This window comes from Liolophura sinensis, chromosome 7, assembly GCF_032854445.1.
Source record: "Liolophura sinensis isolate JHLJ2023 chromosome 7, CUHK_Ljap_v2, whole genome shotgun sequence".
Taxonomy (NCBI): domain Eukaryota; kingdom Metazoa; phylum Mollusca; class Polyplacophora; order Chitonida; family Chitonidae; genus Liolophura; species Liolophura sinensis.
This window is the reverse complement of record NC_088301.1, coordinates 48686255-48711924: the sequence shown is the minus strand read 5'-3', so window position 1 is coordinate 48711924 and position 25670 is coordinate 48686255. Positions and strand designations below refer to the sequence as shown.

Sequence of the window (25670 nt, the reverse complement as noted above, 5' to 3'; positions counted from 1 at the left end):
GGAAGCTTTTCAGACAATAAAACTGCCGATAATTGATAATGTTGGATGCCAGTGGCGTGATGAACAATGTCGCCAGTTGGCTTATGCACCTTGATAGTGATATTCCACTTGACACCTAAACTGGACAAAAAAGCCAACGACAGGATTCAAACAGCTGACTGCACTACAAATGATATGTATGAAAGTGCACAAAGACAGCATGGTACCTGGTATTAATAAAACATCTACTGCTCACTCTTATGAACTTGGAATATGCGCAATACATGTAGTTATACGTGATCACATGTTTCCTGAGAGGTACATGAGATTGTACTGTGCTGGAACCTTTCATGCAAAAAGGTTCCAGCAAAAACTCTTGTGCAAAAATCAACCAGTTCTGGAAATATTACAAGTAAATCATAAAGTCAATTATCTCAATTTTCACTACATGTATCTACGTGTACACGTCTGATGAACACACCTAAAATTATAAATTTTTACTTTAATAGTTTAGTTTTTAATTTAATTTTTAACCTGAAAAAGCTAAAAGGTCATCAGGACATAAATGTTAGTTATGAATATGGAACATTTACATGTGTTCATGAGAAATGAGCGGGTAACTGCAGTTAAAATTTATAGCAAATCTGAACTGTTCAACTGGGAGCCTCTGGGTGATTTCATATGACAATGCTTTGTAGGTTTTGCTGTGAAACACTCGTCTGAACGGCTGCATAAATGACTGGTCAACTTCAAATTCTCAAATACAAACACACAGAAGAGAAACACTTTGACCTTCTTTGACAGAAGAGAAACACTTTGAGAAACACTTTGACAAATTCTCTTTGAATATTTTCTACCGCTGAAAACAAATACAATCCTATTCAGTGCTACTTTGGGCACAGTATGGGACCAGTTAGCAAACCCTCTGATCTGATCTTCTAGGTTCCCCTTAGGACTATGGTTAACTTCTTCTGTCAGATACCAGGCAACAACTGATATAAATTCAATTACCCTTCTATCTCAGTCAATTACATCCACTCCATGTAGATAATTCTTTGTCTCTCAACAAGACCATATGCCTCTTGAACAGGGCAATAAATTCTGGAATAACCCAGTGCCTTATGTTAGATAAGTCAAACAGGAAGTCTCAGCAATAATTTGGATGAATGGCAGCGTTGAATACCAGAGCTGTAACTAGAAACAGCCGCAAGAAGGAGACTATGCTTGGCAGTCAGGTGGTTGGCCTTTTAACACAGATGGTAATTCAGGAATATTATCAAGCAATAAAGGCTTAAGGGTTAAAGGAAGATTCATTTACCACAGTATCCCCAAAATCTCTACATCTTTGAATGCTTACAAGCAATATCAGAAAGCAGACAAGATTAGATCAACCTTTTTTCTTTCACACATATCCATCATAAAAATTCTTTTAAATCTATTTGTATATTGTTTCACACAACGTTAAGCAGACAATGAACCAGTCACATTAATCTAGACAAAAGCGGCATTTTAATTTAACTTGCAACGTAAACTATTAAATCATACAAAAACAGGGCATACCTGGCATGTGGGGTGGATGTTGATGCCTTGTATTTTCCATGTGACCAGACACAGTGCTCCTGTTACTTACAATACTATCATCCAATTTGTCTGGTAAAGTAAAAAGTATAAATTAGAGGCAGAATGGGTAAATGCATACGCTCTCAAGGTATTACAAGGGACTTTGCTGGTATGAAGATATAGATCTTCAACAGCATTATTTACTTTTTAAAAATTTTATTATGATTTTTTTTTTGTACATTTGCATGATGTGTACAATTTTGAATGAATTAACAGAAAGAAATACAATTTTATTAGACAACATCTGATTCCATTAGAAACCTGTTTTAAAGCCTGAAGGATTTTCCAAGTTTAGTATCTCCTTTAAGATTCTATTGAACTGGTTATACCCATTAACCATTGCTTCAAATTCTAATGCATGTAGCAGAAATTTCCCAGCTCATATCCTGGAACAGCTGACCAAATGTTGTAAGGCTAACATCTCCAAAGCCTTTGATGATTGTCCACTTGCTTGTACCAGATTTGTTCAACAAGGTGCTTGGCACAGATAAATATAGCTACATGTACATGTTCCTGAAACTGAAGACAGGGGGCTTTAACCTGCCCAAATATCTGTGGAGAATTGCTCATGTCCTCTGGCTAATTGCTAACACAGACCCTTTACTTGTTACCACTTATCTCAAGTACACCCACCAGACCATGTGTCTACACTAACCTTGGACACTAAAGCTAACATGCCTGTACACAGCATAGAATATTATGTTCCTGGCACTGCCTACAGCACACCAAATACACCCTATCTACACCTAGACACATGTGGACTGGAATAAAATAGAAGATACTCCCTAACCATCCACAAAGATGTATTTAAATATATTTTGTACAATTTGTTACCAGTATGTAAGGCTATATAATGTGAAAGGGCAATGTAATGGCCAAATAATAAATACATTTACATATTTTAAAGACCATAATGTATTTTAAAGACCATAATGTACCTTCTTTATTTTGTCTGGTGGCTTCATTATTCAAACATCCCGATCACAACAATGTAGAACAAGGGGAACCAACAGTACCCTTATGTGTTATCCATTGTAACAAGGAACATGTAGTCTCACCTGAAAGGTTAGATCCATGCTGGGAATCCCGATCGGCCCCAGAAAAGAAATATGCACCTGGAGCACTCGAGAAACTGGTGTCTCCTAATGACTTCTGTCTCACCTCATCAGGTGTCTTTGGCTGAAAGTAAACATCAGGTTTGTCAGAACATTTTTAGTATCACTTTTTATAAAATTCAATTCTTGTATGAAAATGTTGAATAATGTGGCCAGTAAGGTAAGAAAATTTTCAATACACTCCACAAATGAAAACAATCATGCCTGGCAGATACCTTCATGTTGGATACTGTTATATACGTATTTGCGGTACCAGCAGATAATCTCTTATCTTCAGATAATATAATCTCCAGTCAGCACGGCCACCATGAGTTAATAAGCTCATCTGTATTCTGGAACACTATCATTAATCATTCATGTAATCAGCATTAGGAGAGAAATAGATATATTTGCTATACCCACAAATGGAGAGACACATGCATATATCTGGTGCATATGCATGGTCACAAAACATCAATCTTCTTCTACCCGCTCCAGGGCCACTTTCCAAAAACTTTCTCTTACAGTAATATTTCTCCAACATGTGCATGACGTTGCCTGTAGGTTACAGCACCATAAGGCAACGTCATTTCTAAGAAATAAAAAGTTACGAAATATTTACAAAGTTTTTGAAAGTGGTAACGTCACATTTTTCATTGGTAGTGATGTGTAACTCACTGGTTTTGAAGGTTTCTTGCTTCTTCCTGGAGTACCTGTAAGGACAAATTATAACTACATGTATTATATCAATTTAATGTACTCTACCTTTAAATTTACTAAATGTTCTCAATCATTAGTTAATGATATATAGTGCCGCATGTACACCTTTTGTGTATTTCACGCAGACAGTAAAAGAGCCAAAAAACAAGAACCAAAAAGAGCCAAAAAACAAGAACCAAAAAAAACCACAAAACACAATAACAGGAGCATATGTACAGGTATAGTGACTTATTGAAAAAATTTATTTTTTCAACTTCTTTGTTCCCAAAAATCAAGTCGAGGTATTTCTAGTAGGGACTGTACAAGTATCATCAGTGAGAAAGCCTGAGGGTGTGTATTTTCTTCGGGCAATGGAAAATCGGGCAATGGAAAATCAGCCAATGCCTTCAGCCTCTGTTTTAACCATCAGCCCTTGGCTAGCTTCATGACAAATGGCTTCAACAACACATCTGGACATGTATGCTAGCCTTAACCTCATTGCTCCCCTGATCAAGTTCCAGTTAATCCACCAGGACTTACTTGTACCCAAACCTCTCACTGATCACCCACCCACAGCCCTGACCAAGGGAGCTATCCCAGATATATACATTACACACTCAGTGATAAATCAAACAGAAGCTAAATAACCAAAGTAATTAGGGCATCTATCAGTTCACCATTTTGCACAGGTGAGAAAACAAAGATAAGAAGTTCTCCCTGCCAACTAACCATTATCAGTATGTGAGTTAAGAGGAAGAGATAAGACAAAATTTTAGCTTGGTTAAATGGTCCCAATAATTCACCTGAGAGGGAGCTACATTTTGGACATGGTCAGGTGTACAGCAGCAACTATTTATCTAGTTATGCACATGTTAACATAAAAGCAACTTTATGAAGCTGAAATATACACATTTATACATGATGTACTGCTAAAAGTCATTTGACATCGTAAGCGAGAAACAACTTTATTTGCTGACAAAAGCTAACAAAACTAGATGTCTGTAACCATCAGGTGTTAGTATGCCGTTATTTCCCGACGGATCATTCTTGTGATTTGACTGGTATATACATATTTACTTGGGTGTTTTGCTGAGATTCACCGTGTAATAATCAGTGGTGATCTCAGTTCTTACACTACCACTTTATCCCACATGAATTCCACCCGGCTCCCAGTAAATAGCCTCAGTGCAGACGAGATGGCAGATCTCTGTGAAGGGTAATCCAACACACCAAGATGTTTAAATATAGTTTTGTTTTGAGTATATTTTTATCAGTGTATCTCCTCCCATTTCAATGTGGCAGCTCTGCAGCCTTAACAGGCACATGTTTACATTGGCTGCCTGGCTCCTAGGATATAATCATGGGTAATTCTCCCCATAGAGGAGCATGCCATTTTCAAAACTCCCACTCATCAGTATCCCACAGTTCAACTCACACAGGCAAAAATAAAGTTCCAAAGTAAGAAAACTATGTGATTCTACCCAATGTACTGTACTACTTGCATGACCCACTTCACTAGCTCTCGCTGTTTTACAGTATACAGATGTATACCTTTACTAGGTGGCATGCAACATTCATGTACTTTTATGCTCCTGCAATGAGCTAGATTTATGAGGAAACGGATGTTTTTGGAGCTAAAATATGCTTAAGATAAACAGAAATGAACACCGACAACTATCAGTCTGAAAATACAAATTCTGGATAAGTTTCTCAGAATTTGGCCTTTGAAATATTAAGTGGAAACGGCTGCAACGATTCCTCCAAGTTCCAGAGTAGCTAAAGAGGTAAATGAACAGCTCACAAGAACAAACACAGGCTCCAAGAAAGACCTCCTGAGTTAAATCCTAGGCTGTCACTTCAATGTTCTTCACAGCCAATAGTGTACAACTAGTCTCCAAAAGCAACACATTTTATTATGACCATGCCATAAACAATCCCAAATAAGAGTGCACAAACAGTAATTAATAACATCTGGTGTCCATATGAACAAGTACGTATTGTCTGATCCAATTAAAGCATAGAATATTTATTATTTCACAGATGCTTTACAAGCACAGATTAATCCAAACTACCACTAAAATGATTATAGCTGGCATGATAAATACTTTTTCACAGAAGTTTTAACAGTGTACACATGGACAGAAAGTGAAGTGAAGTCTGCAAATTTCATGAAGGTATTTAAAGACTTAAAGTAGAAATTTTCACTGATGATGGGTAAATATGTAATGCTAAGCTGAATTTTTCCCTTACACAGCAGCTGTCAGGTTAGCAATGATACTATTTTTTTTATATTTTTCAATGTTCATTATAAGGACTTTGAAAATAAGAAAATTTGAAGATTGAAACTATCCCTGGAATGAAGTATTTATATGTAAATGTGTTTTTTTTTTTCTCTTTTTCTCTTTTTTTGAATGTTCAAAATTATAGTGCAGGAATTTCCACAACATAAATAAATTCCTGTTCATACATTAGGGTGCAGAATTACAGTACCCTAATTCCTCACTGTTTTTGCATATGAAAAAGCAAATTTCAGTACAATTTAAGCATATTTATACATTGGTTGGATTGGTCAATCTTAGGGCTTTACCAAAAGTATAATTTTATCAGTCTACACAGAATAACACCTTTCAAACAAGCGAAACATTTAAAGAATTACAGCAGTATTGATAATGTCCAATCTTTTTCTGGTTTCTTGTAAAGCATGATATACATGTACATTTAGGTAATTATTTTGTGAGTACGTAATGACTTCCTAAAATAACAACATCTCTTATAGATTTCCCTTTTTTCTGCTGATAATTTAATAAAACTTGATTCAAATTAAATCTTGACAGAACATGTAACATGGTCTTTTCCTTAAGACCTTTTAATTATAAATGTGGGTTTATCCAAGAAGCCAATTTTCAATGTCTTATCAGCTCACCATATTAAAGTGATCTACAGAACAGGTCATAAACTCATGGATGGTATGTCATCATCATTAAGTACAGCAATTCTTGAACCCTTTAGCATGTTTGCAAAGTGTTCATTCACGCATATTCTGAAGGCATTATTCTGTGTAGACTGATAAAATTGTACATTTTTTCTTTTCAAATTGGCCAATCCAAACAATGTTTTTTTCTCTCTCCAAAATCATATTAAGAATGTTCATAAATTGCACTGAAATTTGCTCTTTCATATGCGATAAGGTTGAGGAATTAAGGTAGTACATGCCAGTTTTCCACTCGCATGAACCACCATCTTAATTGGAGGTTTTGCTGTAAAGCCATTTCATCCAAAAGGTGGCAAATAAATCTGACATCAGCCCATCAATAAATACAGCTATCAGCAGGTATATATAAAGGTGGGGAATATCCCAGCTGTCAGCGCTATCAGCTCACTAAAAATACCAATTTATATACAGACTGACAGATCAGTCTATAGCTAAACAATACCTAGTAACATCCTCATAACAGTCTAGATATTATGAGGATGGGGGGCACCTTGTTTCCCAGTTTTACGAGAGCAGCGGTAAAAGAAAAAACATCCTCTGGCACCAAATAAAACAAGCAGACACTGTTCAAGTCTTACAGCTGGTGAAGCAAGAGCATTTCTGCTCACATGTGAAATGTAAATACAAGACCATATCAGAGCATCATGGGGAAGCCTAACAAATATACAGTTACACACATACACAGTCGTACATGTATTGTGTACATGTACATTTACATTCGTAGGTCCACAGTGGGAGTATATTTATAATAAACCTACATGTTCCACTTATCGTCTGATCTATGTCTACAACCCTCACAACAACAAGAAAGCCAACTTGATAACTATCAAAATAATGGACAAAATATACATCAGTAACTAGTCTATATAAAAAACAGTTTTCAAAATGACCAGAGCTGGCTGAAAAAAAAAAAAAAATGCCTTGCTCCTTGTGACCATTTATCTTGATTGCCTGGCTATGAAATTACAGTGCAACCTACATGTACTTTACAGTTCTGGCCTTTTCTAATGCTAACTGAAAACCAAATACACATATTCATTTTAACAGAATTTTCAAAAAACAAAACAGAAAGAAAAACAGAGCAGTCCATTGGAATAACACCTGTCACTGTGTTCTTGAAAAGAAAGGCAACAGTTTGCACAATGCACTCTTGTAAGTGTGTTATTGTGCAATGAGTGACTCTGGGAATGTTTTGCCTTGGGAATATGCAATGCGTCCGATCTAACACATGTGTATTGCACTGAGTAGTATTCATCCTGGCTGAGATCCCTGTGATATTACTTTCACAGTCTCTCAAAAGACTCTCATCACAATTTATCACAGGTGTTTAGAACATAAACAAGGTATTAACAGTCCACTTAAAACATTATATATGCGCTTACATATTTCTTCCTTACATTTTGTTTATTTTGTAGTTCTATTTTCAGGTACGGTTTGCAGGAGAATTCATTAGAGACGGGACACAGACACGTATCCTATATGTGAATGCAGAAAAACAATGTGGCGAAAATACACCAGCCATAGTGTATGTATGTGCAAGAATGAATGAATGATTATGGCTTAACGCCACATCGGCAATATTTCAGCAATATCGCGGCGATGTATGTGCAAGATGATCGAAAATTTGAGACGCACATGTGAATTCTTGAATTCACATCCTGGCATTTGGTATGAAAATAGCTTCATGTCAAACAAAAATATTTGGGAGAATAAATTATTTGCAGTTATCCATTAAAATCTTGACGATAAAAGGCTGAAAGAAAATAGCACCAAAAATACAAAATGAACCTACCTCCTCTTTGAACTACAATGGTTGTTTCTTTTTCCTTTGGGCATTCCTTTAGAAATTGTGCCACTAGGGAATGAGACATATCTCGTACGTTGTTATGGTTCACTTCTAACAATATGTCTCCTTCCTGTAAGTTTTTACACCGTGGACGATCAAGGATCTGTTTGACTTTTTGACCATAAGGACTGTCTGCTATCGTGAAACCAAATCCCATTGAACCCCTAACAATGTTAACACTAAGAGTTTCAGGTTTTCCATTGATAAGACCCAGCACATCAGGAGTGTCACCATTGTCCACCATGTCGTTGTGGTTGCTGTCACGATGGAAATCCGGCTGAGATATGCTAGAGCTAATTTGCATACCTGCAGCTGATCTTGTGAGATCTGGTAATGATTTCATGCTACGCTGCGAAGTATTCAGTCTATCCGAGTTGCTGCGTCCACTACGATTGCTAGAGTACATTGGGGAGCCTGCGTTCAAAGGCCCATGGGGCATTGTCACAGCAACTGTGGTGAGAATTTCAGTATCAGGGTCATCCGGGTCAAAGGGTAAAGGATAGCCCCTACACACCTCGAGCTCCACTTCAGATCCTGGAGTTATTGCCTGGAATATGGCGATGACATCCTGATGAGTGTATCCCAGTACACACTGACCATTGACAAAGACCAGCACATCACCTACAGAACAATACACAGAGAGCATTGTACATGTAAATTTACTGCTTTAATTACATATATTTAATATACTTCATTTCCTTTTTTAAGCAGTAATAAATTGATTGTAGCTGACAACATGCTGGAAAAATATATTCCTCATAAAAACAAAACCCAATGAGCACAAAATGAAGGCAACAGTTTAAATGTAGTTCAACACAACCTGTTGATTCACAGCAAAGTATCAGAATATTTGTTGTATCAATCTACATGTACTATCTGTGTCTCGTATAAATTTTCCATTATGAACCACTTTGGCTATTTGAAGGGTATAGGCATAAGAGAAAGGGACCACAAGAGTTACTTCCCCTAAGTTCTTCATTGGGTTTTACGTTCAAAGTAAAATGCAATTTGTACATATAAATACAGATACATATAGTTAAAGTCTATATTCATCAACCATCTCACCATATTTTATGGCATCTGCATCTTCATGTATAAACATATATGTTCATTATCAGGTATATCCACATGTGTATACCTCCAATACATACTCAATATTTATTACATTTATGTCCATCATGAGAGATATTAAAGTATACAGGTAACCACAGATCCTAATATTAACCGTTTTTATTTTTCCGTTTGAAATGGACATAAATTAAGGGAGAAGTATATGGGAGTTGTTAATAAGTCTCTGATAGATATGGTTTTTCTTTGTGTGTAATGGATACTTGGTGAGTGGGACTGCCAGCCTGTGAGTATGCAGGCAGATGGTTTTTGGTAGGGCCTCATCAAGGCTGTCTTGCTAAGGAGCCTCCTCGCCACTTCACAGGTGAGAAGATCATTAGAGTAACCAGCCATTGCCAAGTTTACATGTTTACTGTCAGTGGAAGATCAACACCTTCTACCTGCATGACTTCTACAGGTACATATATTCCAGTCCCAGTCTACCTCAGCTGGTGTCTAATGACATGTGGAAAACGACTGTACCTGTATTCTTCACCTGAATACACCTTTATGTATCCTTTTTTATCCAAGGTTTATACAGCCATCATTAACATGGCCAAAAGAGTTGCTAACGATCACAGAGACCACTCATTCAGCCCTAGGCTGTTAATATCTTTTTGTATGCACAGATCAAACACCCCATATCCAAGACATGTTCTATAAGGCATTTAGATAGTAAACTAGTTTTGTACAGTGAAAACATCCTTCTCAACATTATTGAATTGTACGCGTGTATTCATGTCATATGGAAACAATTCCATCATGAAGAAGAACTTTATTTTAGTTGCACACATATTTTCTTGAAGATCAAAAAATTGGTAATGAGTACATGTGTGAATTTTCACAGGGTATTCCAGTTGGCGATTTATTGGGTTAACAGATATACTGAATCTCTTGGAAACAGACATAAATGCAAATGACAAAAGCAATCATTTATTGCCAAAATGCCAAAAGATTATACAAATCCTATCTCTTACGACCTTTATATGACATAAGTGATATACAAGAAAGATATATTTTCAAAAATTTTTTATCAACATTTTCTAAAATGGACCAGGTTTCAAAGCACCACACACTGTTTTTAATGGAACTTAATTCACATACCATACACCACAGGTATCTCCAAACATATTATACACCACTAGTGGAACACCCACATAATCTCTGGTGCATGGAGACCTTGGGCTCTTGGTTTATCTGATCGAATTAACCAGCAGATACCAGCTCAGATACTGTTACCTCTTCCTTATTCCCAAAGTAACAGGAAGGGCCACCAGGTCACCCACATCTGGTGCCAGTGTATGACTGCTGCTGTCCAGGATCAAGATGGCAGACAGACTCTGCCTCTATGGATTTGGTCTACTGTATCCTGGATCCACAGCAGGGCCAAATGTTTGCCATACAAGCTACTCTTAGGCCAGCTTCATGTCATTGGGGGGTTGAAAGACAAGTGACATCTGCTATCTTTTCCAGACCTGCCCCCACCCCTTCCCTGGCATATTTCTTCCCTGGCATACCAACAATGACCAAGTTTAGGGCTATTACTGTTTCTTTTGCATCCTTTTACAATTGTATTTTCTCTCTCAAAATGAATCCCATGAGAGTTTTCAAGAAACAAAGACTGACTTATTCTTGAATGGTATGGCGAGTGAATTGTTAATTGTCAACTGGAGTGACTTAAGGAGTTCTAAGTTTCGAATGGAAAAAGTTTCATGAATGTTTTCCAGATACCTTTGTTCTTTAAGGCACTAAAGACTTTCAGGTAAACATATTTTTACATTGTGTCTGAAATGGAAGGTCATAGAATACTACAGTTTATACACATTATGAATACATGTATATAGAAAACTTTTCCAACAGTATACAGTACCTGTTTTGAGTCTGCCATCTAGATAAGCTGGCCCATTTTCCACCACATTTTTGATCTGTAAAAAATCTTGATCAGGTTCATTGCCACCAACAATGGTAAACCCTAATCCTCTGGAACTTTTCACCAAGTTTGTGCGAACTGTTTCCCCGTTTAACTCTGATGGGTTCTTTGTGAAAAATGGCTTCTTTCTGCTTTCATAGGCTACAAGCGAAACAAGATAACACCATCATGGCAAACAAAAGACAATTGCTAAGGTTTCCAAGAAAGTTCAAGCACAACATATGTACAGTACAGGCTGAAGTACATTAGTTTAAAACAAAAAGATATCTTAATTTTATACAATCAGAGTGAATCCCACATCATTTGTGACTCTTCTTTAGCTCAAGACTCAAGATATATGATGCTATAAATTTATTGCTTACATTGATGTGGATGCCCTGTTAAAATTTAGAAAAATCAAGCAAAACACTAAGGGAAATACAAGGAAACCAAAAGACAGTCTACATCTACTTATACAGCTTATATAACAGATCTACCCATGATAACATGATATTTAAAAGTGATGGAAAAGATGAAAATGTGGCACTTGTGTGTTGATGTATGTGATATGAAATAAGCAAGGTATGGGAAATTTCACATGTACCTCAAGAAACAACAAGGAAAGTGCAACCAATACCAGGTGACATTAAGAGGCATTTACGGACAAGCTTATAGAATCACGCCGACAGATCAAAATTACTAGCATCTTCGTAATTTTCTGTACTACATTTAATCAACCACCTAATCACCTAATATTCACAACTTAGTCTTTGGCCCCCTGGCATAACTGGCCCATTTATGACCACCAAAACAAAAATCCTTACACTAAAAAAAATTCTTGTGATGGAATACAATGTATGTCTGACATCAGGATGTCTAGATTTTAATTCAACGGCAATAACAGGTGTATCCTGCTATTAAATACCAGACACAAGCATGTATATATAGGTTCAATATGAACCACTGCATTATTGTCCTGTGTTTCCTTGTGTCTCATGAAAGACAAGCCATTGTAACCAGTTACATGTACATGATTCAACAAATAAAACTCATTTTCATAACCTTTCCATTACAATATTAACTAATTTCTATTAATAATTTTTCATACATTCAAATCACAAATGTCTACAGACTATATATCAAAATAATGGCATGCTAATTATTTTTCTATATTGCAGCCAACTATACATTCTACTTCCCAAATCTATGATAAAGGCTAAGAGAAACCATCACCCACTAATCACATTTCTGCCATCACCAATTTTGATCTGAAGAAACCACAAAGAAGTGAAACCGACTTGATCTAAAACAGGTGTTGATTTGTAGAGGAGTATTACTACCTGGAGGCGCTTTTCTGCCATTCATGTCCGATTCGCTGTGGGTACGTTTTGGGGAATCACTTCTTGCCTTCCGTGAACGGGGGAAGGTACCTGAACCATCGCTCGCTGTGGAGAGACACAGGTTGAAACAGGACATCCTTACACGATTAACGGGACACACATGAAAAGTCGGCAGGGCAGGTTCTACAGGCTTATTTCATCAACAACAACAACACTTTGAAGGCAATGTGGTAATGCCAGCTAAACAAAGAGGTGGACTCTGACAGCTGCCTTGGCATCATCATTACACATGCCTACACTGGTTACCACCAAAGGATGCACTAACAGTTCAGTTCCCAGTTACAGTATCCTGTGTCTGAATGGGCTGCTAAGTAAGAAGGATGGAGAGAGGTAGGCAGGCAGCCCAGAGCTCAGCACCAGAGTCAGTCCTGCACAGGCTGCCTGACCCAGCCCAGCAGGGGAGACTAAGGCACAGGCAACACCAGCCTAGCAGAATGTGCGAACAGATTAAAACCATAAGACTGAGATGTGTTCTGAATAGAATGGCCTGATTCCTTTTGAAAACAAGTGACTTTTTAGGGTCTAACCAAACAAGAGTCTCAACAGGAAGTCTTGGCTAAAGTCACCAAGTCCAAAAGTCATTTGCAGAGCACTAACACAGTCTTGGGGGTCAGAAAGTAATGAGCTATACTTGTGTTGACTTAGGAGGAAATAATCACCACAGAAGAAATAAAACAAATTGAAAATGACCCACTGACAGGGCAATGGCTTTAACAACAGATGCTTGGTGGGTCTGCAGTTTCAGGGTCTCCAGACTCCACAAAAAAGATGGGGCCATTATCACACATAGCAGAGGTTTGTACTTGTAGTTTTGAGCTAAGACAAAGACATGTGCAAACTGTACGACGAGGCACTTTTTAACTCACTGACCATCTGTGCAACACGTAAGCATACACAACACAACAATGCTTACAACAAATAGCAAGAAGCAAATTGGTGATATGTTATCTAGAATGGGGGGAGGGAGAAAGATGCAGTTGTAAAATGGTGCTGATGATATGAGGTAATTAAATACAGGTATGATCATGAGAGATGAGTGAATAATGGAATGATCCTGAAAGTAAACCACAACAGCTCACAAAACACTGTGGCAAAGAAACAACCAAAGCAATTCTAAACAATTTAAACCAAAAAAAGCGAAGGTAATATATTTCATCCTTAAGAATTTTCAAATTTTCCAAAAAAAATAAAAAAAAATACATAGACTATGATATATAAATAAATGGCAATTCATGAACACAAAAGATAACACTTTCAATTTACAGCTTCATAAATTGCCAAAAATGAACAGAAAAAAATTCTTGACTTACCCATGTCATCACTTTTCTTGGCAGAAGTTACAGGGTTCTCATACTGAGTTCGCCGATTAACATGACTGCAACAAGAAAGTGTCAGTTCATTAAATGGGGCATCCACTTGTTTTCATTTTTCATGAAAACCATATTATCCAGGCGTAACAGAAAATGTATGCATCATCGGTGTGTACATGGAACTAAACAGAATGAATATGTAAAAGGCAGCATGTACATTTCTACATTTTGTCAGTCAACAAACTAAGAGCGCAACTCACTGATCATTGGAACCAAAGGGCTACAAGCCACTGCTTAGACAAAACAAAGAGTAAGTAAAGAATGTCTAAAGAACAGAAAAGATACGACTCACAAACACAAAAGTTGACCTGATGTCGAAACGGAATATTTACCACACACAAATATACATATTGCGGATGTCTTAGTCTGCTCTGCTTCTTTCTACAATAAAACACTCAACTAGTGCATACTAAGACAAGCTTTTGACACCAGGTCCTAAAGGAGGTCATTCCTTTTAGAGCTCAAGTTTAACCACAACAGAGGGAAAACTTCATTCCACCGCTAAAACAGCCAGGAACCATCTGGCTGCGAAGTTATTTAAAAAACTCTGCATGAGTGATACTTGAGACACAAAGGTAGACCAAGATCTAATTAATATCACATGTTTTTCTCTCTCTCTCAAAGAGAGATCTTTATTAATCTTCAGAAAGAGACGGCAGAAGCCCAGATACCAAATGACTGGGAAGCGCTCTTCTTGTTTGCAGGGAGAAGTAAACTTGTGGGACATCTGGTGAAGCCATAAAGCACCCATTGCCTTGGAGACCATGTCCTCATTTTTTCCCCCTGAAATTCCCCATGACACCTCTCTTATCTCCTCCCTGTGACAGCTATTTACACATGATGTAAGCTTTCAAATAATTGTGAACCAGTTCGAGGACAGTTAAATTACAATGCTGAGCATGCTTGTCGAAAACATGATTCTTAGAGAAACTCTTCAGTGTTGACAGAAAAACCCACATCAGACACATAAATTGATTACTTACTCGATATAATAGGTTCCATAGTGGGGATCCTCCACTTTCTCCCAGCCATATGGTAGCTCTAAAATACAACAAAATAGAAATCGTTAGATTAACATTCACTCAGGCCATCATTTGAGATGGCCAACCATCACACAAACAGCTACCCATTAACATGTTCTTCTGATAACTGCACTATTTCTATCCATTTCCTCTTATCTTCTGCTGGGAATGAAGGGTGTACACACAGCTCTGGGTATCAATTCATCCTCCCATTCACCAGCAGACAGGACAGATCTGAAGCCCTGCCCTGTTACTTCCTTATCTATACTCTCCTTTTCCAAATGCACATACTTTTACTTTACTAAGTTTGAATGTTTCTCCCAACACTATCCTTCAGTATTGCAGCTGCTAAAAATTAATCATTGTAGGACACTCTCTTCCTCCTACTTTACTGGCAAAAAGTGAACAGCGAACAAAGAACATCAACTTTCTTTGCATTAGAGGGCTGCCCACTGGTGTGTGTGTGTGTGTGTGTATATATATATATACACACATCTATATATATATATATATATATATATATATATATCTATATGTTACCAGTAATTTAAAAATTTGAATCAAATATCATTTACTTCTGCTAGAATATTTATTGTCTAGTGCCATAGAAAAGTAAATACATGTATGTACGTGAATATTAGTTTAACATCAACAGAAGTAATACATGTAAATATGAATTTTGAGACAAACTTTCTATTAAACCTGAATGTGAACATGCTTACTTTACGATGGACTCATGGAAATAATTTAAGTACTTTACCGGGTCAGAAATTGCTTAAAATGAAGCTTTTAAAAGAATATTACTAAAACATACCTACATACATATTACTATAATCACATTAGCCAATGATAGGGGGTGCTTTCATTAGAAAACTTTCATGTTCAATGTAATATGGAAGCAACAACAAATCTCGAAAACTTTAAAAGACGTAGACAAATTTTAATTAACTTAAACGTGGGATTTTGAAATTTTGTTTCTACATGGAAATCCTGCCTAATAAGATTGATTGGTCCTGACAGTTTCTTACTGGTGTAAATTTGGGAACAGTACAGAAGCTAGCAAATATGTTTCTCCAAAGGATTAGGACTATATGGCTCATCTCAGTTCAGTGCTCACATGGCCAGCTGGACTCAAGCATGCTCAGGATATATGGAATCTGACAGCCTGCAGAAATTGGGCTCTTGGCTTACATTTTGAACATTCCAACAAAAATGTTCAAGTCCTTCACTGAGATAAGTATGAAAAGAAAGGCTAGGCATGGAAGTAAACTTTTCCAATTCCACTTTACATGCAGATTTTTATTTGTTTGCTCTCCATAACAAGAAGTACTAGTTAATCAAATATTGCACCTATAAACTTTCTAAAAAAAATTGTACAGCAGTTAAAACTCATGCAAAAATATTGAAAACCGGGACACAAAGAAAATGTAAAACTTTAAGGCACAGTGCCTAACAGAAAAACCTACTTGCAAACTGTGTGTTGTGGGTATGCGGGAAAGGCTTTAGTTAAACCATGAACTGGATATTTAAAGATTTCTCCCAGATTTTCCTTGTGAAACAGAAATGTTTACTTTTATTCCCTGCTATTTATCTTCACTGTCTTGGCAGCAAGGGTGGGTGTTGAAGACTTAGCACATGGCCTATTGGCTTCATTTGAACCATTACTGTCAGCACAGGGCTGGCATGCCAGCAGTACCATGTATACTGACCATACTGCCCAGGCCTAACATAACATAGAGCAAACAGTTCCCATGCAAGGGACTCTTGATAACTTAAACCCCCTGAACACACGTCTGCTTTTAACAGTCCAAACAACCCAGTTTACCTTAATTCTTAAGCCAGTAAAGAACTGAACTGAACTGCATTACCGTAAGATAGTTCTGTGAAGTCACTTGTAAAGACTTGTAGTGTATATTGTCTGCATGGAGTCAATCAATTCCATTGTGACTCCTAGACATGTTAAATAAAAAGTTTTTGGCACTGCTTAATTTGAACTGATCAACCAATGTATGAACAAGTTTTAAAGATTTACCAAGAATGAAATCTTTTATGAACAGGTGCTTACTCACTGTCTGTTTAACACCAGGAAGAATGACACATGTGACCATTATATAACATATCAAGATTACATAATCAACGGTCAAAGGACCAAGTCCACAATCTTAATGTTAAAAGTTGAAATTGGCACACACCTGTCATTATAAGATGGTCAAAGCAAGTTCTAAAATCTTTTGTTTTTTCTTTTTTTTTGACTTGCAATGCAATTGTCTCAAAAAGATTTGACAAGCATTTTTCACATGTTATTGTTAGATGCTGAATCATTATGACCTAGAACTCTTTTGAAAATAAAGGCAAGAAAAGTACTGAGCTGTACATTATCCACAGTCCTATACACAGACCAACTTCCTGTACAATTCAAATTTGGCCTATGATCGCTATTGCAACTTCAAAAGTTTACAAATGCAAGCTGTGCAATTTATCTTTACAATCAACTGCAAACTCAATGGTAGGGTCTACCGTCACCATTGAGCACAAAAAGCATATTCTTAATGTTAAGCTCATCATAGCTTATTTAATTTTACAATTACATAAACAGGATAATTATATTTAAAATTTTCATGTGTGGCACACTTATTTTGAAAACTTACATGTATTTAGTATGCCAAATATATTATTAAATATAATATTTTGAAAATATTAGAGTGGTAGTTATTCATGTATCAAATCATCTCTCTCATTTTATATGATCAAGTATCAGGGAAACTTTGTCCCATATCTCAAACATATACACTCATACTTACAAGACATAAATAACACTAGAGAATGTATCCTCCTGTAATATGGATTACCTTAAAGGATACATGAAAACGAACTCTAACACAAAGATTATGTTTCTATACCAAATGAAGAAAATTATTCCATGGAGTTTTTATTAAAAGAAAAATTTCATTTTTTAAAGGTATTTTTATACCTGTTAATTACACCTCTATTTTATGCATATTTTATGATGTCACCGCTGCAAGCTACTTAATCTCCCAACTCATCGCTGGGGCCTTAAGAAAACTTTGAAGCCATTTTCCCACCCCACGGCCAAAGGTAAAAGATTTGTTTGTACCGTTATGTTATTACACATGATAATCTGCCATTTAAGAAACAATACCAAAGCATTTCATGTATCCTTAAACACACAACACGTAACTCTGTGCAATGTTAAGATCTATCTACATTTATCTGTACATCAAAGAAACTTTTAATAATCTACAATATGCACAGCATGTAAGTACATGTAGACTGTAGTTCACACAGATATCAATCAGACAGAGATGGGGCTCCTACACCCTCCACCCTTCTCTGTGAAGCAACGTGGTCAACAGACGTGATTTTAGTGTAGCTGCTATCAGTGCCATTGGGTTGATAGACCCGACTATGCAAATGTCAAGCAAGTAGCGTAAAATCTCGCCTTTTAGCTGCGTTACCATGTAAGAGACTCCACACTGTCCCATACATATCAGTGTGAACTGACGAGACTCCTGAATGCTGACTCGGCTTATTGTATACATGTAATTACACTGACAGTTATGTCTGGTTTCTTAACGTGTGTGACATGATGAAGTTAAATCACTCTATACCATGCTCATAGCTGAAAGTGGAAGGGAAAGAAAATGTGAGTCAGGCATACAAAACACCACCAATGTAAATGTGCAATTAGTATAACGCAGTTGTTCCCCCTGAATTGCTTGCTTCTAGTCACAGAAACTTACAATATGCAACATAACAATGTAATACTGACCTGACCTATCACACTGCGTGATGCATTTAAGATCTTCAAAAATGTTCTTACTGATGTCAGAGAAAACTGTCAAAATACTTGGTCAGTTTTGCAAATTCTGTGGTGTTTTTTTTTCTTTCATGCAAAAACCATTGCTTTGTTTGATTTGCACAAACAAGTTGATGTGGATGTTGATGTAGTTTTGAACGAATGTAGAAACAAGGATTAGATGGTAAACAAAGTCCAGCAAAACGCAAACTCACATGTTGTCTTAAATTTAAAATGTTAGTAAATGTTACTTTTGGGTTACAATCAGTGTTGTTTTAAACTTTTGGGATGGGCACTGTTTGAGGAGAAACAACTCAATTCCACATGCTCCAGGCGCTTTAATGTTAAACAAAATGTGCCATGCTCAATTGTGTTAAGAGATTTTAACTATTACTGAAGCTGATTCTAAGAATTTCATAGAATTTACAAAAAAACTTACAAAAAAACAAAGGTTGAAATACCTACATTTACATACATTTAGTAAGTCTGTTAGTACACAAGCATTGTTAAAATATTAAAACATAAGTTAAAAAGTCCAAATGGAAACACCTGAGACTGAAAAGTTACCTAATACACCACCTTTGTTAGAGATCCCACCATTCTGCTCTGCCTCAGCTATAAATATGAGTAATGCAGCATTAGATCAGCATATATGACATGTCCCAAGCTTCAGGAAAACTCTAGCACTAGGACAATTTTAATTACATGTAATATTGTGGAAGTAATAAATCTGGCTCATGCAAAATATAACGGAACAGATCGCCCACAAAGAAAAGTGGACCAAAAGGATTTAATAAATAACAGAATAAAGCGTAAGTTTTTCATACATGCGTAAAAACCATGCTGAAATATTTCTGTCTCTTCGTACATCTGTCAGTCAGTCTACATGTATGTGAAAAATGCCCAACATTGGTCTTAAATTCAAAATCACAAAGTCCACTGCAAAAAAAAAAAGTTGTCACTTTGGAGGTTTGTTATCACATCATTATATTCTTTTCTTTAAACATGATTAAATTTCCTAAACACTGTAACAGCACAAAAACAGAGAAAACTTTTGAAGCTTTCTTTCTGAGTAAGAATTATCGATAAACCACCTCTATCCACACATGTATTGAGCAATGTTTATACAATAAAGGGAAGTAACTCTGACAGGTACTACAAAACTCATCATCCCAGAATAACATCTCAAAACTGGCACATGTGTCATGCTCTCATCAGTCAGACAATACACATTATCAGGGCTGTGCTGTATTCACATGTACATAGCTGCTTCCATACACATAGGAAGGGGGCGGGGAGAGAAATCTGGTAATTTAATATAAATCTATATGTAGCACTAACATGTGATTATGTCTATTATGTATGTGTCATAGATTGTTACTGAAGACTGTTAGATTTAAAAATAGCAAAGAAGAAAAAAAAACAAAAAAAAAAACTAAAATACCTTAATAATGAAATGATTTATACATCAACTTATCTCATGAAGCCTATAAATCAGCCCTAAAATACCAAATCAACTTCACATGAAATCCCAGACAATTATTTTTGCTTTGTAGATTTCATAAGTGTCAGAATAGTCACTGACTAAACCAACATGAGCCTTGCAGAGTATTATAATTCCCACTGTTGTATTCACCTCACCTGTGTATGTTACCTGAATTGCTTTAAACTTTGCTAGTTACTATTTCCCATTCAAATTGAACAAGTACTCATACAGAAAGGAAGGAAATATTTTTTAACAATTTATTTTACATTTACCTACATTGTAGGTGTACAGAGAAAATGTACCAGAGAAAACAGAAGATTTCCGTTTTGTCTACTCTAGCCATGGTGAAACACTGAGCTTGTTAGTCTTTGACTGCCACTATCATTAAGAGGTTGAATTTTTTGCTGAGTTCTTAATCAATCATGAGAATTAGGAGGTCATGTCTACAGACATTACAGTTCCTCTGATGTTTTTTCTAGTATACTTCTAGTATACTGCTGATCTATGTTCAGGTATAGGCCCTTCCCCCCATAGATTTTATCATAACATAAAGAAAGAAAAGAATGATCTGTGTTTTTTTTCTTTTTTCTTTATTCTAGTAATATGCGTATCGCCCACATGGGGAATAATAATCACGCATATAATCAGCCTATGCTTCCAACAACAGCTACAAACAGAACCATATGAATTTTCTACATGATCAACATAGAGATATTTAACTTCACCAAGACAGTACAAGTACTGTATTTCACCAAAAATTTAGCATTTTTCTAGTGACACATCTGACCTATTTCTGACTGATTAATTTGCCTTATAGCACAACTCCGAGACAGAGTTGACTGGTGAAGTTTGATCAATCTCTCATCAGAAAAACTTTGATGTTGGCATCAAAAGTATTCACTTAAGACACTTTTGTGCTTTTAAAAGTGCATTTTTACAAACAAAACTTTACGTGAAATACAGTACTTAGAATATATGTTCTGTGTGTACCTGTGTGAGTTACTTTTGCACTAATCTAACAAATTTAATATTGCTGATATCCCAGTTCATAATGTTGCCACGTAGTAGCTAGTACATGTATGCAAGTTAAACATATTAATCTCCTGACAAAAATTTGTTTCTTCGTTTTTACCTTCATATAAAAAAGAACATAATTTAAATAACACATATTTCTAAAGATTTTTGTACATCTAAATATAATACACATACTACATGAATGTAACACTGTATGTTAATATTGTACATCACAGACTACAGAAACAAAACATTGACCAAGGGCTTCTGTTCATAATTAGGCCTGACATACCTACTTTCCAGGGGTTGAAATACAAAATGTCATCAAAGCCAGTTTTACGAATTTTCCAAGGTGGGCTCACACATTCCATAATTTGAAAATCAAGTTTCCTGGCTTTTCCCACCAGGGTAGAATTCCACTACTCTCTGTGCACGGATGCTCATCACATGTTAGCCTTTACAGGTGACGTCCAATATTACATGTACATGTATACATACAAATGTAGTCCTGTAGTTGTACCTGTAGCTGTGTTAATGTCAACACCAATATTAAACCATAATGACTTTGTACAGGTATGGTCAACGTGGTAAACCAAAGGTATGTACTTAAACCTGGAACTAATAGGATTAGGTCATTAGTGCACAAATAGCTTTAATCATGACCTTACCTGTGTATATAAACACAGGCTTAATGCTGTGATAATTCAGCAAGCAGTCCTTTTCAAGGCAATCTTGGAATTGAAATAATCCAAAGGGCAGTCATTTACCTGCTACATTACCACAGGGGCAAATTCCTACTGGTTGACTTCTATAAGCACAAAACATAAATACAACATTTACGTGCCATGAAAATCCAGAGCTGGCTGTTTTGGTGAAAAGACATTTGTACAACAGTTTGAACACTTTTTGATCTTACAGGCACCATAACAATGAGGAGATTTACTTTTAGAGTAGATATTGGACAGGATAAGAAATAGGCAGGTTTATGAGCAATATCACAGCAGAGAGAAGAAAAGCTAATGAAGACAGGCACATGATTCTATTAATAAACTGCCGAAGGCACAGAAATCAAGGAGAGGTTGTTCTGGCGGATGGTGGTCACTGTTTTTTTCATACCACTTGTGCATGCAGCTTGATTAACAGAATATTGTTTACACCAACAGTCTGGGGAAAAAACACAGCCTTGGAAAAAAATTAAACTATGCTGCAGTTTTCCAAGGAGAAAAATTATGTATAGTTAGTGTAATAAAGTAATAATACATAGCCGTTGCCTTGTCAAACTGTTTGGGAAACTCGAAAGAATGTATCAATATCACAACAAAGTGTACAGGCTTTATCTTCCCATAGACTAAAGTGACAACAGATAGCCTTTAACCTTAGACGGAAACACAACATTATACTTAAATTATATTAAAGACATAAACCCACATATGCAAAAATATACGTGTCAAAGACTGGACTATTCTCACATGTACTGTAGTATGCATGTGTATATATATATGTAAACAGAACATATATGTATAGCATACACATTTGAAATGCACTGCATGTTCTCCACTATCATCTGAAGAGGTTGGTATAATATAATAACCATAGTCACCTTTTGTTGTTATATTTACACGCACACGGAAAGCGGACAAAGGAGGCAGTCAAACTGATGAATAAAATATTCACATTCCTGCCTGGATGCATCTTCCAATATACCCATGTACCAATACCAGACATGTTATTTTCACTCACATCAACGTACACACATGACCAAGGTATGAAAAGTCCAAGTACATTACGCCTGAATTAATACTATGTCTCTGTACTAAACCGCCAAAACTAGAGAATGATGTTATGTACCACTATAACAGGATTTACACACAGTCTTCAGGAGGTAAACTTAAATGTGCATACGTATAAGTCTTACCAAAACTGCATCTAAAGACAGCATGCACTTGTACTGTACATATTACAGTACCTTCAAATCATCTTCACACAGAATTTAATGTATACAGAACCATGCAGAGAAAGAAAAAGAATAAACGGCGAAAATTAATAAAATATATGCTTTTGGAGTACATAGCAACATTTACACCTCCTAAATTTCTTTTCTTTTGGACATATATATAGTCACAATTTTGCTTACATATACATGTACCTGTGAATGATCTCTAAAACAACAACAACAACACAATCCTAAACAGTAAAGTACATCGTACAGTAATAATTATCAGGCATGGAATTATACAGCAACATTTGCAAGGCTATAATCAAAGAATGAAGATGGTTAAAAACTATACCTGCCTTTAGAATGAATGAAGGTAATCCTGCATTGACAATCAACACACTGTATGTGGGCCTCACCAGGTGGGTAAGGCAAATCTCCAACTCCACTGCTGCTCTCAGATGAGCCAGGTATGGAAGGGACAATGTCAGGACGGTTCATTAGCGAGGGACTATCCTCACCTTCGTCCTCATTCTCCTCCAATATCGGGGAAATCTCTAGCCTCATTATCATAGTTTTCTACTCATCAAGTTACCTGGCTCTTACAAAACACAGCATTATCATGGCCATGAAACTACCTTGGATAGGCAGGGTTTATTTAGAGAATGGTTCTGACAGGTAGTGAAGTTTTGAGTGACTCTCTCATAAGAATTGTCAGAGATGGTTCCTCACATTGTCAAACAACGCTGTGGGCATAACAGGTTCAGGTACAGGTATGCCCATTAGACTAGATAGTGTCTACCTTGCCTGTATAACTACCTATACACAGGTGTCATGAAAGGTTGTGATCAACTGAACCTTTCTGTTGCTTTACAGGTACGTCTTCAAAAAGCCAAAAATAATTAGAGGATACGCTGCAGTTTGCTCTCCCTGATGCACTTCTCTCTCTTATGTTTTCAGGTACAAGCAAGTAGCAATGGAGGGGGCAGGAGTTTTACCTGAATCTCTCCAGTGCCCACAAATGTCAACTCACATCAGCAGAGAATCTCACTGTTATGACGTCCATTGGCTATGCGACCTGACAAAGTCAGGTGGTAATCCTTATTCACACCTGTGGTTCTTTCTGCAGGTAAGCCAGACTTGAGCAAACACTGGTTGTAACAATCCACAGCCTGTGTCCAGTATCTCTCTTTGCAGACTTACTGATGATCAGCCCTTATGCTGTACACCATGCTCCACAATGGGTACATCCATGTACTTAGTATACATTAGTCCTGTGGCTCACTGGTAATCCAGTAACCATTACATCTGGTCTAACTTAAAACACCATTAAACTGATGGACCACCATCACACAAGGAATCCACACTGTAATACATAGAGAAAGTGAATATGCTACTAGGAGTCACTCTCTCTTTCTCTCAGACAAACCAATAAAAACGACCCAGATACATGTAGCTTTGTGCACTGATCCTTGCATAGACTAAAATAACATCACTGTTACTCTTGAGAGAGCCAGGCACACTTTTCCAGCTCGGGGGTACAGGCAGCCTCAAGATGTGTGATTCAGTGTCGCTGCACCTGTGTAGTTGTCCCTGTATGACAACTGTCCTTCCACCCTTGCAAACTAAAGCCAAATAGTGAACTGACTGTGTTCCATCTGTCACCCCTGTACTGTATAGAGAGCTAAGTCCTGGTCACAATGGGTGAGCTCTCACAGTTAATGAAGTTTGCTGATCACCTGTGACTAGTGATCATGTATAGCACATAACACACAGCACAAAAGGAGCAGCATTTCCTCAATTGATGCCTGAGAGCAGCACAGCACAATGGGACAGGACAATAGCAATATCACTGATGCACAAAGGGGTGAAAGTAATGGCTGGGTTGGGAGAGGGAGAGAGGGGCATGTAGGAACTCTGGGCTAGGGGACAATCCTGAGGTCTTAGTCAAAAAGATCAGGGTGACCACTCAATGACTAGGTCAGTGACCAAATGGAATGTTAGTCACAAGCCTAAATGGATAATAAAGTACATAAGAGGTAATCAGAAGGCCATCAGATAGCTGAGCAGATTAACAATCAGTAATGCTCTGGCAATAATCTCCACTGAACAAATTGGGTCTATGCTCATAGATCCACTCATCCATACACAATTTATGTCCTGAACTCTCCAATTCCCATTAACAATTAACTATATTCTCAGTATGGGAAAGAACAATTAAGAATACCTCTTGTATGTGGTCATTTACTTCTAGTCAATACACAAACTGATCGATAATCATCACCTGACAAGGTAAATCCATCAAGATACTTCCACAGTACCTCATCCATACACATGACCATGTGTGTCTAGCCTCTTCTCAAAGTTTACCAAAGCCTCTGT

The 25670-nt window shown here is 36.8% G+C and overlaps 1 protein-coding gene across 1 annotated transcript in view; it reads right to left on the bottom strand.

The window, feature by feature from the left end:
• Positions 1-25670, bottom strand: part of LOC135470985 (membrane-associated guanylate kinase, WW and PDZ domain-containing protein 1-like) — a 77346-nt gene that overhangs the window by 18567 nt on the left and 33109 nt on the right. The window contains exons 7-15 of the mRNA XM_064750034.1: positions 19423-19470; positions 15000-15057; positions 13957-14021; positions 12587-12691; positions 11208-11408; positions 8177-8851; positions 3372-3406; positions 2658-2778; positions 1540-1629 (exon numbers count right to left, since the gene is read on the bottom strand). Coding sequence (XP_064606104.1) covers positions 1540-1629; positions 2658-2778; positions 3372-3406; positions 8177-8851; positions 11208-11408; positions 12587-12691; positions 13957-14021; positions 15000-15057; positions 19423-19470 — 1398 coding nt within the window. The remainder of the gene's footprint in view (positions 1-1539; positions 1630-2657; positions 2779-3371; positions 3407-8176; positions 8852-11207; positions 11409-12586; positions 12692-13956; positions 14022-14999; positions 15058-19422; positions 19471-25670) is intronic.